The sequence below is a fragment of the Ictidomys tridecemlineatus genome, chromosome 4 (genome assembly GCF_052094955.1).
Source record: "Ictidomys tridecemlineatus isolate mIctTri1 chromosome 4, mIctTri1.hap1, whole genome shotgun sequence".
In the NCBI taxonomy this organism is placed as follows: Eukaryota; Metazoa; Chordata; class Mammalia; order Rodentia; family Sciuridae; genus Ictidomys; species Ictidomys tridecemlineatus.
This window is the reverse complement of record NC_135480.1, coordinates 22,321,113-22,333,659: the sequence shown is the minus strand read 5'-3', so window position 1 is coordinate 22,333,659 and position 12,547 is coordinate 22,321,113. Positions and strand designations below refer to the sequence as shown.

General features: G+C 52.5%; 2 protein-coding genes and 1 long non-coding RNA gene across 6 annotated transcripts in view; 2 read left to right on the top strand and 1 right to left on the bottom strand.

Moving 5' to 3' along the window:
• The window catches only part of Alkbh3 (alkB homolog 3, alpha-ketoglutarate dependent dioxygenase), a 70,067-nt gene that overhangs the window by 50,776 nt on the left and 6,744 nt on the right, over positions 1-12,547 (top strand). For 2 of the 3 annotated variants that reach the window (XR_005733535.2, XM_040284478.2), the window contains one exon: positions 96-190. The exons of the other annotated variant lie outside the window; for it this stretch is intronic. Coding sequence is in view for 1 of the 2 variants with exons in the window: in XM_040284478.2 (XP_040140412.2) it covers positions 96-125 (30 nt within the window). In the remaining variant the exon portion in view is untranslated. Of the gene's footprint in view, positions 1-95; positions 191-12,547 lie in introns of those variants that run through there. 3 annotated transcript variants of the gene reach the window in all.
• On the top strand, positions 3,735-5,103 carry C4H11orf96 (chromosome 4 C11orf96 homolog). Its single transcript, XM_005330039.4, has one exon. The coding sequence runs from the start codon at positions 3,750-3,752 to the stop codon at positions 4,464-4,466; it is 717 nt and encodes a 238-aa protein (XP_005330096.2). The 5' UTR covers positions 3,735-3,749; the 3' UTR covers positions 4,467-5,103.
• Positions 7,103-12,547, bottom strand: part of LOC144377048 (uncharacterized) — a 38,395-nt gene continuing 32,950 nt past the window's right edge. Inside the window, exon 4 of one of the 2 annotated variants that reach the window (XR_013437608.1) lies at positions 7,103-12,099. This is a non-coding gene — a long non-coding RNA (uncharacterized LOC144377048). The remainder of the gene's footprint in view (positions 12,100-12,547) is intronic. The other variant, XR_013437607.1, reaches the window with a different exon arrangement.

Genomic DNA, 12,547 nt, shown 5'->3' with positions numbered 1-12,547 from the left:
GCTCAGTTCCACACGATCATTAAGGGGCCCAGATTAATGGCGGCACTGCTGTCTAACGTGAACCTTCCCAGGTCTCTTCATTATTGTTCTTCCAGACAGTGAAATGGAAAAGCATGGAGCCTTGAGCAGGGATTTCCTCTTGGGCAAGTGAAGTAGAGCTACACACACCACTTCTGCTCACGTCCTACAGGTAAGAGACCAGACATGTGACCCTCACTAGCTGCAGGGGAAGTTGGGAAATGTGACCTCACTAGGTGGATAGCTAACAGTCTCTGCTAAAGCCCACCCTAGTGAACAGTGAGGACCTCCCTGCCCTGGTGGCAGAAGAGACTTGGGGGTGACATTTCTTGTCCTGTGTCTCCCTGGTCCTTGGCTTTGCATTTTCAGAAATTCACCCTTGCCTATCATTCTCTGTGACCACCAAACAGGATGCAAGAGCCTGTCCTTTCTGGATGTGATTTGGGCTTGAACAATCACGGACATTTGTGTTCCAGCCTTACCTTTTTGCTGATGATAACAATTCCTCCACAAACCTGATGGATTTGGGTCTATCTGGTTCTAGTCAGTTCCATGTGCCAGTAACCACACCCAAAGTTCTTTTCCTGAAAGTTAGCGAGTCTCTCTTCCTTGCAACCCATCTCTTTCTTGCTGCCTTACAGTGAAGGCTACCAAGGACATAGGAACCAATGGACCTGGATGACAAGGTCCCTTAATATACGAATTTGCCACAGGGGTGATTTCTTTATTTGGCCTAATATTTTGCTATAATAGAGAGACACTGAGAGAAGCTCTGAGCCATAGTCTGGTCTCCTGCTCTTTGGACAAAACCAGATGGCTTGTCTAACCCCAGTGACACTATTTTCCTGGATACTATTTCTGCCCATCTCTTCTTATAAACTAGCCAGTCTCTTTCTTGTAATGTCTTGAAATATACGAAACATCTTGCATCATGAAATCTTTTTGGCTTTTCCCAACCATTTTTTCTAGAACTGTAGCCTTAGTCGGCATTGTGGCCTGTCTTTTAAATTATCACACATGATGTTTGCAATAAGTATTTTAATCCAGCATAACAAGGATTACCAGCTTTCCGTTTTCCGATAGCTGTTTCCCTGTGGAAACATCTGTTGGCTAAGCCACTGCCACAGAGTTGAGTAGTTTGATCCATGGCAGCTTCTCACTCATGGTGCCAGTTTTAGTATAGAGTCTTGCTAAGCTGCTGTTAGAAGCGGCTCCAAGCCAGGTGTGGTGGTCCCTAGCTGCTGGGAGGTTGAGCTCAGAGGATCATTTGAGCTTAAGAGTTTGAGAGCAGCCTGGGCAATGTACTGAAACCCTATCTCAAATCACAGTAGTTTTAAGATCAGAAAATTGATTTTGATTATTTGTCTCACATAATATGGTTCTGATGTGAGCATTTTCAGCCTCAGCCAAGTGGGGAGTGGGTTTTGATTGACAGTTAGCAGACTTCCCAGAGGTCCTCTTCTCCCCAACCTTCTCTTTTCCTGTCAGTCAGAGGCACCACTATTTAACACTTGCTCAAGCCAAAGACACAGAAGTCAACCTTGACCCTAACCCAAGATACAGCCCCATCTAGTCCATCAGAAATTCCTCTTAGCTCTGACTCTAAATCTGAAATCTAACCATTTCCCTATATCTCTATGGCCTCCACCCTTGTCCAGGTCTTCAGGTGTCTGAGGTCATGTAAATCACCTAAGTGGGTTTCCTACTGTTTCCCTGTCTCCTCTCCACATGCCAGCCAGAGTGAATTTTAAAAAAACACAATTTGGGTTGGGCATAGTGGCTCATGTCTGTAATCCCAGCAACTCTGGAGGCTGAGGTAGGATTGCAAGTTCCACACCAGCCTCAGCAACTTAGTGAAACATGTCACAGACAGGTCTCAAAAAAGGTCTGGGGATTGTGGCTCAGAGGTAAAGTACCCCTGGGCTCAATCCCCAATACAAACAAATACTGTTATATGCAAATGTAATTTGGAGGATGTAGCTCTTCCTCTCAAACCCTCCAGTACCTTAGTAATGCTCTTCTAATGAAATTCTATTCCTTACATGGCCTCAAGGCCTTGCGTGACTGTCCCTACTTCTCATCTCCTTTGCCCACTCTGCTGTAGCCAACAGGCTTCCCCACTGTTCACCGAATGAGCTGAGTGTCTTCTTGTTGAGCACCTTAGTGCTAGGGATGCCTCTGCCCAAACTGTCTCCCCCACTTTTGTCACTCGCTGGTCCTTCCTTGACCTCCACGAGGCAGATCACTTCAGTGTAGTAAGAGCAGGAGCTCAGAAGCCAACAGCTCTGGTACTTACTAGCTGTGGGGCCCCAGTGGCCAGCTGCTTGGCTTCTCTGTGCCTTGGTTTTTCCACCTGCAAAAGATAATAATGTTCTTGTTACTCAAGGGTTTTTGAGAATAAAACAGCAACATTTACGTTAAATGAGCTAATACAAGAAAGCACTCAGAGACCAGCTCATATTAAGCACTTAGTGGTGTTATTATTGTTCTTCAAGTGTCAGCTAAATGTCACCCTCTCAGAAGCCTCTCCCACTGGGCACACTTCTCTCTGCATCCCTGCCACAACACAGCATATGCTCTTGTTTACATGTTCATGAACCCTCCCTCCCAGAGTGTACCTTTCATGAGGGCAGGGCTTTATCTTCTTACCTCTGTTTCTCCCTGAGCCAGTCACACCTGCTCCTCAGTAAGCCTGTGTTGAATGAATATGGAAAGAATGGGGGCCAGATCCCAAGCAGTCCTTCAAGGCTGGTCCCACAAAACTACTTCTAGGGAGCCCCAGGGCAGGGGGCCAGTGCTGCCCTGAGGACCTGGTGGCACTGGTGGGCTGTGGCTGGTGGTGTCAGCTCTCAGCAAGGGGCTAATGTGGACCCTGGAGTCCACCCCACCCGTTTCCCTCAGTTACTAGTGGACTAGTTACTCATCCCCTCTGGGCCTCCCTTTTCTCCTATGGAAAATGAGAGAATAGCAATTACCTCACAGGGCTTTTATGAGGATGAAATAGGATAATTTATGTAAAACGGGGCTCAGGGCTGGCTTGGAGTAAAGCTGTCCAGATGGTAGCTATTATTATTGTTGTTAGTGTGATACCCAGTGCCTTTCTTCAGTGCTTGAATGGGGTGCCCAAGGAACTTGGGGGTGGTGGTGAGGAGACAGGGAAGTCAAGCGAAGTAAAGAGCTGGAATGGAGTAATGGTGTGCGTGTGCGTGCATGTGTGTGTGTGTGTGTGTGTGTGTGTGTACACACGTATGAGTGAGTGCTCGCTCCAGGAAAGGGGGTGGCGAGATTTCTGAGAAGCGCGCTCCTTTCTCCGAGCTCAGCTCTGGGGTGCCGGTCGCCCTGGCTCTGCCAGGAGAGCTCAGAGGCGCTTTGCTCCGGTGCTCAGGACGCAGAACCCACGGCAGAAAAACCAGAGCCTTGACTGTGAGCATCTGGCATTAGGGGGCGGAGGAAGGCACCTGCACCCCCACAGCCACTCGGGCTGGTTCAGATTTGGGGGATCCCAGAACCAGCAGTGCCAGCTCCGGGATGCGGATCCGAGCACTGCTGTCCAAGGCGCAGCTCAGCTCGGCCGCGTGCTCCCCAGATTCTCCCGGAACCCCGCGGGCGGGGCCTGCCTTCCGGAGCCGGGTTGGCAGGGGGCGGGCGGGCGGCGCCGGGTAAGGGGCCGTTACTTTCCCAGAGTGGCGGGGCGACGTCAGGCGGAAGGGCGCGGGGCGCGCACGCTTTAAATGGCATTCGCTGTCATCCGAGCTCGCAGTCGTGTGGGCAGGAGCGGGCTATATAAGCCGGTAGCCGGGCCGCTTCGGGGCAGACAGCGACAGCAGCGGCGGCGAACGCCTCGGAGCGCAGCGGAGCAGCGCCCCCGGAGCCCCGCGCCCCCCGACGGGCCCGCCCGCCCGCCCTTCCGAGGAGCGTCTGCCCGGGCCCGCAAGGGCCGCCACCACCCCACAGCAGATTTGGATCCCCCGCCCGGCGAGCCCCTGGCTGCTGCCTCCCGGGGGGCCCCGGCGCAGCGGCCGCCCCCTGAGAGCCCCAGCGCCCCGCCGCCCGGCCCCGCGGACGCCGGCGGCGCCATGGCGGCCGCCAAGCCCAGCGAGCTCATGGGCATCTGCTCCAGCTATCAGGCGGTGATGCCGCACTTCGTGTGCCTGGCCGACGAGTTCCCGCAGCCCGTGCGGCCAGCCAAGCTGTCCAAGGGCAAGGGCCGGCTGCGGCGGCCGCGCCAGTCCCGCTTCAAGACGCAGCCGGTGACCTTCGACGAGATCCAGGAGGTGGAAGAGGAGGGGGTGTCCCCCATGGAGGAGGAGAAGGCTAAGAAGTCGTTCCTGCAGAGCCTGGAGTGTCTGCGCCGCAGCACGCAGAGCCTGTCGTTGCAGAGGGAGCAGCTCAGCAGCTGCAAACTGAGGAACAGCCTGGACTCCAGCGACTCCGACTCGGCCCTGTGAGGGGCGCCGCCCGGAGGGGGCACAAGCGCGCTTCCGCGGCCTGCCCGGGGGCCCGCGGATGCACACCAAGAGGACCCGAGCCCCGCGCCGGGGGTACCCCCTCAGGACCGGGGATCACCACCCCTCGCGCGCTTGGACTCCCGCCCCGCTGCGAACTGGTGGGTGCGCCCTCCGCTGCGCTTGCCCTGGCTCCGGCGCACTCGGGGACGCCAGGGAGGGGGGCTGCTTTCTTTGCCCTTGTAAATGTTTATTTTTTAACTCTTCCCAGTACGAACTGTGAGTGTGTGCGGGAGGCGGCCCGCGCTGACATGCCCGGGTCTCGCCCGGGTCTCGCCAGGGTAGCCGCTCCACGCCCGTGTCTGATGGTTTGCAACTCCGATTTTGCACACCGCTCCACCGTGCCCCCCAGAGCACACCTGTTCACACTCACGCCAACACTCTCTCGCTGAACACTTTTATAATTGTTAGGCGGGCTGATGGGACTTTGGTGCGCAGCGCGGCTGCTGCTGCGGCCCGAGGATTGATATTTATTTTTGCATTGCAACTGCTGGAGGCGTTTATTTAACGATCTTTTTACCCGGATATGTCTGTGAGGCTCCTGAATGGAGACAAATAAAGTCAATATATTTGCACAGTGTATTTCTCTAGGCTGTTGACTTCTTGAACCTTTGAGGCCCAGGCTCCCAAGACAGTGGGAGGTAAGGGAGGAGGTGAGGAGATCAGCGAGGCCCAAGTTGGAGGTTACCCCACATGCTTGTCACCGAACGAAGTCGATTCCCCCTCCCCCTGTCCCAGGTGCGCGGCATTAACTTGCCTCCCTAGGTGGGACCACGTTCAGCCCAGGGTGCTCTGCCTCCCAGGTCTGTTCCTCCTCGCTGGCATCCGGGTGAAATGAAGCCGCTGGCGAGCCGAAGGCGGCCCTTTGAGGATGGAGAACGTCCTCCCAGATGCAATTGACTTCTCAGAGAGGCCAGGGTCCCGTCCTCTCCTGTCACCTAGCACAGAACATCCCTCTTAGCCTAGCCTTTTCCTGGCAGTGGCTTGAGGGAGCTACGAATCCTGGGGCAAGCAATGGGAAACTCAGAAGGGGGTGCTTGGACGGTGGGGCCCGAGGAAGAGCGAGAGTGTGGGTGCACACACACTGTGGGATGTGGGTGAGGGTCTCGGGCTGTCCCATCCCGGCGCTGACTCAATGCGCTGTGGGAGCAAACAGCTGCGGTTCCTGATCTCAGGCTCCCTCTTCAGCCCTTCTCCTTGGTCCCCTCCAAGGTTCCGCAGAGCGGGTGGGGCTTGTCTTTGGTCTAAGCCTTTACAGTGTCTGGGTATCACTGGGCACACCCCATCCCCATCGCAGGGCCTTTGTTTACAGACAAGCAAACAAGGGAGGGAAGGCCACGTGGAGAGGAGTGCTCAAGGCCAGTGCAGGCGCCTGCTCCAGCTCTCCTTCCTTCCTAAGCTCTTTCTAGCCTTCTTCAGCACCTGCCCCACACCCCTGTCTACATTCTAAATCCTCTGGGGTACCAGTGTAGCTGTGTCACCTGGCAGTAGGTGGCAACCAGGGTGACAAATGATATTAGGGTGAGGAGGGTGGGATTACTCCATGCCTGCCCCAACCTGGCTGGGCTTGGGGCAGGGAGAGGGAGGCTTCTACTCCAGCTCCAGGTAGCCCCTTCTCTGTGCTTGGGTGCCCTCTGGTGGTGGGGGCTGGTGTGTGTGAGTGTGTGTGTGTCTGTCTGTCTGTCTCTGGGGTGAGGGGTAGTTCCCTAGCAGCGACTCTGATCTGCCTCTCTCTTGGCACTCCACCTCTTGAAACCCTGGGCTCTGTGGACAAAGAGGAGAGGAAATGAAACAAACAAAAACAGGCCTGAGAGGATGTCCTCCCCCTCCCCCAGCGCAGAGACGGGAGGGTGGGCTGTGGCCTGTTGGCTGGGGTCTTTGGCCCCTGTCCCAGCTGCTGAGAACACACTGGCCATTGCAATGGCCCCACTGTGCTGGGGGATATGACAGGAGGCCTTTGGTTCCAGAGCCTCACTCTTGTGGGTTGACTGCAGGCTCTGCAGCTGCCACAGTGGAGCTGGTTTGAGCTCCGGGGGTGGGAGGGGGGACTGAAGCTCTGACCTCTCCCCAGCCCCCTTCTCTTCTCCCAGCAGAGACCTAAGGGCAGAGGGAAGGAACCCCCTTCCTGCCTCATCTTTGGCAGGAGCTCCTGCTTCTACTTCAAGAGCCAGATGCTGCAAGAGTCTGGAAGACACCTCCACCCCGGCTCCTTGGGTCACCCTGGCTGGCATTGAGTGTCATTGCAGGGATCTGTCCCCTCCTTCTTGGCAGCTGGCTGGACCCAGCCCTGGCAGCTGACTGGCTGCTTTTGAAATGTTTGGTAAAAACCAATAATGGGGCAGCGAGGAAACTCGGGGCCCATCTTGCCTACTTCCTAGTTTTCTTTTGTCTTTTCATGAGTGTGGCACTGGGGATTGAACTCAGGGGTGCTCTCTACCACTGAGCTACATACCCAGCCCTTTTTAGTTTTTGGTTTGAAACCGGGTAATGCCAAGTTGTCAGGCTGGCCTTGAAGTTGTGATCTTCTTGTCTCAGCCTCCAGAGTCACCCGGCCCTAGTTTATTTTAAAATGATTCTAGTTTTTATTACCCAAGAAATATTTGTTTATTATATTGCAAAACAAGTCACTCATATACTACCCAGAGGTGAATGGGTGAATATTTGGGGTTCAGGCCTATGTATGCATTTTTGTTTTCTTTGACTAAACAGGTTTATGCTCTCCGTGCTGTTTTTCAACCTGCTTCTTAAATTAATTGGATTTATGTTTATATCAGTATTTATGAAGCTATGTAATGGTTTTTGTAAAATTCTGTTGAACAGATCTTCCACACTGAGTTACACTAACTCCCCATTCTTAAGTGTGAAAGTGGTATCCTGTTTGTCCCAGTTTGACCTAAACTGGAAGTTCTGAGGAGTAATGTAGAAAGAAGTCTAAGGCCGTGACCCAGAGAGGGACTGGGTGAGGGACAGAGGGGCTGGAATGCCAGGGTTGGAGGGAGCAGGCCCTGAGCATGCTGGGGGCCACAGCTCCTGGGCTATAGCAGGAGAGCTCTGCTCTGCACAGGAAGAGAGAGGGAGGCCTGGGGACAGGAGGTGCCGGCAGTTGCCCCCTCTATTCCCCCATGCACACATGCATTCCGAATCCAGAGAGGCGGGCTGAGAGACCAAGGTGGAAGAGGAGGTCAGAATCAAGGAGATGGTGGTGAAGAAGCAAGAAAGCCAGGGAGTCAGAGAGGTGGAGAGGAATGAGGTCACTTGGGAGAAAAGGTCCTGGGAAGTGATGGGAGGTGAGACACATGGAGGTGGAGCCCGAGCACATCAGAGAGAAAGAGGGAAGAAGGGCCACCTGGGGAAGGAGAGGGTGGGAGACAGGGAGGGTATGAAGGGCCCAGGAGATGGAAAGCAGTTCCCTGGGAGTGCGGCAGGAGAAGGAAGAGGAGCCAGGCGTGTGCAGGAGGGCAGCCGGGCCTGTGGGTGGACGCCTGCCCAGCATCGGGATTTACAGGCCCGTCCAGGGAGCTGCTGACTTCCTCCGTCCCCGCCTGGCCTCGGCCCATGATCTAGCCTGGGTGATGAGTTTCCAAACAAACTGGAGCCCAGACGGGGCAGAGTAACAAGTGACCATCTCTGTCCTGGCTGGCAGCCTCTCCTAAATATTTTTCTTTGGCCCTGGGGAAGATATTTATCAGGGTGTTTCTTGGACTGATTTAAAAGCGAACTTAGCCTTGCAGGCCACTGCGTGCCAAGTCTGGGCTCGTGTGGTGTGGGGTTGAGATGGAAGGGCTGTCTGCAATCCAGGGAACTGGGGTCAGTTTTGGGCTTGGGAGTCCTCCCTCTGGAAGTTCACTGGGTGTAGCCCTTGACCTTTTAGGCTCAGGAAGAATGGAAGGGTGGGAGTAAAGGCCATCATTTAGTGGTTACTTCATGTGGGAACTGTACTTTTATCCAGAAAATGTTTTCCTCTGCATTTCACAGAAAGAAAGGATCAGAGAGTTTGAGTTTTTTGACCAGTGCCACACAGCTTCTCAGTGGTGAGCTGGATTGCAAACCAGCACTATTTTTTTCTTAATTCCAAAGTCTATCTTTTTCTAGAGTATGAATTCACATTTCTTCCTCCATGCTTCTGTGGCAGCCATGAGAAACAGGCGCGTTGTAGATCTCCTGCCACAGGAAATATAACTGCCTGAGAGCCACTCTGGCTTGGAATCCATCACCTCTTTTGGCTAAGGCACACCTGCCATGGGCTGTAGCTGTATGTGCTGGGATTCGGAGGCAGAGCCATTCCTGGGAGACATGAGGATTTCCTGGTCGGTGGACTTTGCTCAAGGATTTCCTGGTGCTCTGCTGTGACTTGCATAGCCTGCAGTGCTGTCTAAGGACTCCTTTCCCCACTCTCCTCACTCACGTTCACTCTTGTGTTGCTCCCTGCAGGCCATTCCGGCTCCCCCGGCTCCCTCCCTGCTTCTCGGAGAGTCTGGGCTAGGAAGCTCTTCCAACCCCCAGTAGGTCTCTCCTGCTTCCGAGCCTTTCCCTTGGTCCCCACTTTGCATGGGGAAGGACAGTGGGCATCATTTTAGGGAGAGTTGCAGGGACATGGCAGAGTTTACCAGATTAACACGCTTCATGATGCCTGCTGGCTCTGCATTTCTTGATAAGCACGTTGTGATCATGTGTGTACAGATGAGGGGAGGTGCGGGAGGATCCCACATAGACAGTCGTTCTCTCTATCTAGGTCATGCCCAAGGCCATGTTGACTTACCATTGATCCATCCAACTCCCAGACCCTTGGTGTAGACTGCCAGTTGTTCAGCAATACTTCCTTCATGGCATGCATCTGGTATATATGTCCCAGACTTTCTTGTGTGGCCTTAGGGTTGTGGCTGTACCTTGTCCCCCGCTCCCATCACACTCTCCTTCCCCTTCCCATAAATGGGAACTTGCATATAGCAGCAACCCAGTGGAGATCAAGCTGATGGCCTTGGAGATGACTGAGAAATAAGATGGAAGAACCCTAGGCCCCTGAGTGACCCTGTGGAACAGAACAGTCTGCCCATCTGGAATGATTGCCATGAACTTCTACACACGACGGCACACAAATCTGTCTTCTTTGAGCCACTGTATTATTGCTGAATGTCTGACAGCAGTTTTCCCAAACTGCGAACACATAAAAGTTAGAACTGGCAGTGGAGCTCCAACCTCACAAAACCCCTCAAACACGAGGCAGGAATTTAGTGGTTTTGCTGCAAGCAAGGTAAATATATTGCAGGCTGGAAAGTTGGAGATCCTTGTTATCCCTCAGCAAAGCATTTGGTGAGACCATTTTTATGATGATTTGGAAGAATTCTCATATATGTCAACTGAGGCAATATCCTTAGAAGTCATGTTTGGAAAGAACCAGAATATTAGTATCCACTGGCCGCTGTGTGTGTCTTTTAATAGATGATTACCAGATAGACAGCACAGGGAGGGCCTGGGAGCACTCGCCTCTTAGTCCACACAAAGGTGAAGGCTCTCCCCTCTGTAGCCCACACAGCAGGAGTTCAGGCTGTGACTGCTTAGAGCTTTCTCAAAGGCCACCCAAGAAGCCCAGCAAAAGATTCAGGCCAGGGGCAAGGTTAGATGAAGGCCATTGCCTTCCCACTCAGACATACTGCTTTAGAGCCTCTCCAAGGTAGCCAGAACTGAAATTGAGGGCTGAGCCAGAGCAGGAAGCAAAGTCATAAATCAGACTTGAGAACTCTGCCGAGAAAACATCTTTGGGAGTGGTTATTGGCACCTGGAACTGTCTGGAAGCACAAAGTCCAGAAGCCTTTTAAGAATCGAGGGAATCTCATTGCCAAGGAAGCTAGGAATAGGAAATGGTGATTATGATTTTTTTACCCCCCCAAAGAAACTCTTGAGGAGGCCGAACCATTTAATACCCTCTTTGCTGCAGAAGTGGCCACAGAGGATGATGAGAAAAAGGAGAATTTCCCAGAATAAGGTTGGCCAGATTAGCCAACCGAGGAACAGTCTCCTCTCCTGGAAAACGACGCCTGCAGGGCTTTCTGTTACTAGGCACCAGTGACTTCTGCATTTTTCCATTCTTCCTTTTTCCCAAAGAAAGTTTTTATTGTGGGTTCTTACCCTGTCCACTGTCGTTTTTAGGTACGTGGGGGGCAGGGGCAGTGGGGGTGACAGATGACTTGTCTTGCAGTTGAGATACCACTGGACCCTGAGGAACCACATGTGGCTCTGGAGAGGACCTCCTTTCCCCGAGATATGCCTGTAAATTGATCTGGGTAACAAGATGGAATTTGGGATTGACTTCCTTGGAAAGAGGGTGACTGTGTTCTGTTGTGGGAGAATGAAGCCTCTGGATATCCAGATGGACCAATCACAGTGGAGACTGGCCAGTGGGATACTGAAATCTAGTGTCTGCATCTTTGTTGGCATGGGTTGGACTGAACTTCTCAGCCTCCTTTGCAGTGTGTACGGTAATAGCCTAAGGTCTCCCCCATGGAATGGGCAAGAGGCAGTGCATGCTGTGCCAGACCTGGCCTCAAGAACACAGCGTGTCGCTCTCATGCTCTTATTCCTCCCAAAAGACAGAACAGGGGCATATCTGAGGCTTGCTTTTGACCCAGAATGAGGACAATGCCTTGGGGGGCCCATGACATGAGCCGCCTGTGGATGTGGAATGCAGACTCTGATGGACCACTGGCTGACACAGAAATACATTTCTGTCTTTCTTCCAAACCAGTGCATTCCAGCTGGGCTCTTGATTGCAGCTCTCGGTATTAGCCAAATTAATGCAGAGTGCTTTCCCTTGATCTGTTGGAGCAGGAGGAGATTTTCCACCAGTCTGACTCAGAGCAGATCTTTCCCATGACAGGAAAATGTCCTGTTCTCTTGGCTGGGGTGGGGACTTCAGATGTGCTCCTGTGGTGGAGGTGAGGGAGAGATGGAAGTGACATTCTTAAGAGTGCTAGGCTGGGACGGGGACGTGCCAGACCCTAGACCTGCCCTGCTACTCCCTTGATGTGTGTCCTAACCCTAAAGGCCTTCCAACTTTAAGTCCTGAAATTAACTTACAGCCTTAGACTTCTACTCCTGGGGACATGCAGGTAGGCAGGGTGCGTAGAGACCATGTTCGGCCCCTTCATGTGCAGAAGGGAATATGGAGGCACAAAGTCAAGGCAGAACCTTCCTGAGACAGTGGTGCCTCCACCTTCTTCCTCCTCTTCCCAGCCTTGGCTGAGCAGTTATGTGCTGAATAATTCATGCCAAACCCAAAATAACAACCTGAGTGCCATCCCACAGCCCATGTGCCACCGCTCCAGACCTCTGTTCTTGCCCCCACCAGGAGCTTTTCTGGACCAACTGGCTGGCCTTTAGGAATCTTCCTTCTGATCTTCCTGGAAGGATCCTGACAGAGCTGCCCCCTTCACCCAGTGTCTAGGACATTTAAGCTACTCTAAGAATGGCTAGGGCTGGAGATGTGGCTCAAGTGGTAGCGTGCTCGCCTGGCATGCGTGCGGCCTCAGGTTAGATCCTCAGCACCACATACAAACAAAGATGTTGTGACCACCGAAAACTAAAAAATAAATATTAAAAAAAATAAGAATGGTTAGACCTCAGGTGTCTGCTATCCGTAGCCCCATGCCCATATACTCCATTTCCCCCATATTATTGGCTGTTATGTGTTCTCTGAGTTTTAGCTGACCTTTGGTTTTCAGAGGATGCAAAACATACTGAAAGTGACTGTACTCACTGAACCTCCCTTGGATCATTTTTTATTGATGTAGATATTTATGGCTATGAATTTTCCTCTAAATACTTCTTTATACTTGATTTTCTTTCTTTCCTTCTTTTCTTTCTTTCTTTTTTTTTTTTTTTTTTTTTTTGGTTTTCACTGTTTTGGTACTAGGAATTGAAACCAGGGGTGCGCTACCATTGAACTGCATCCCCAGACTTCATTTTGTATTTTGAAACAGGGTCTCACTAAGTTACCCAATGCTGGCCTTGAACTCAAAATTCTCCTG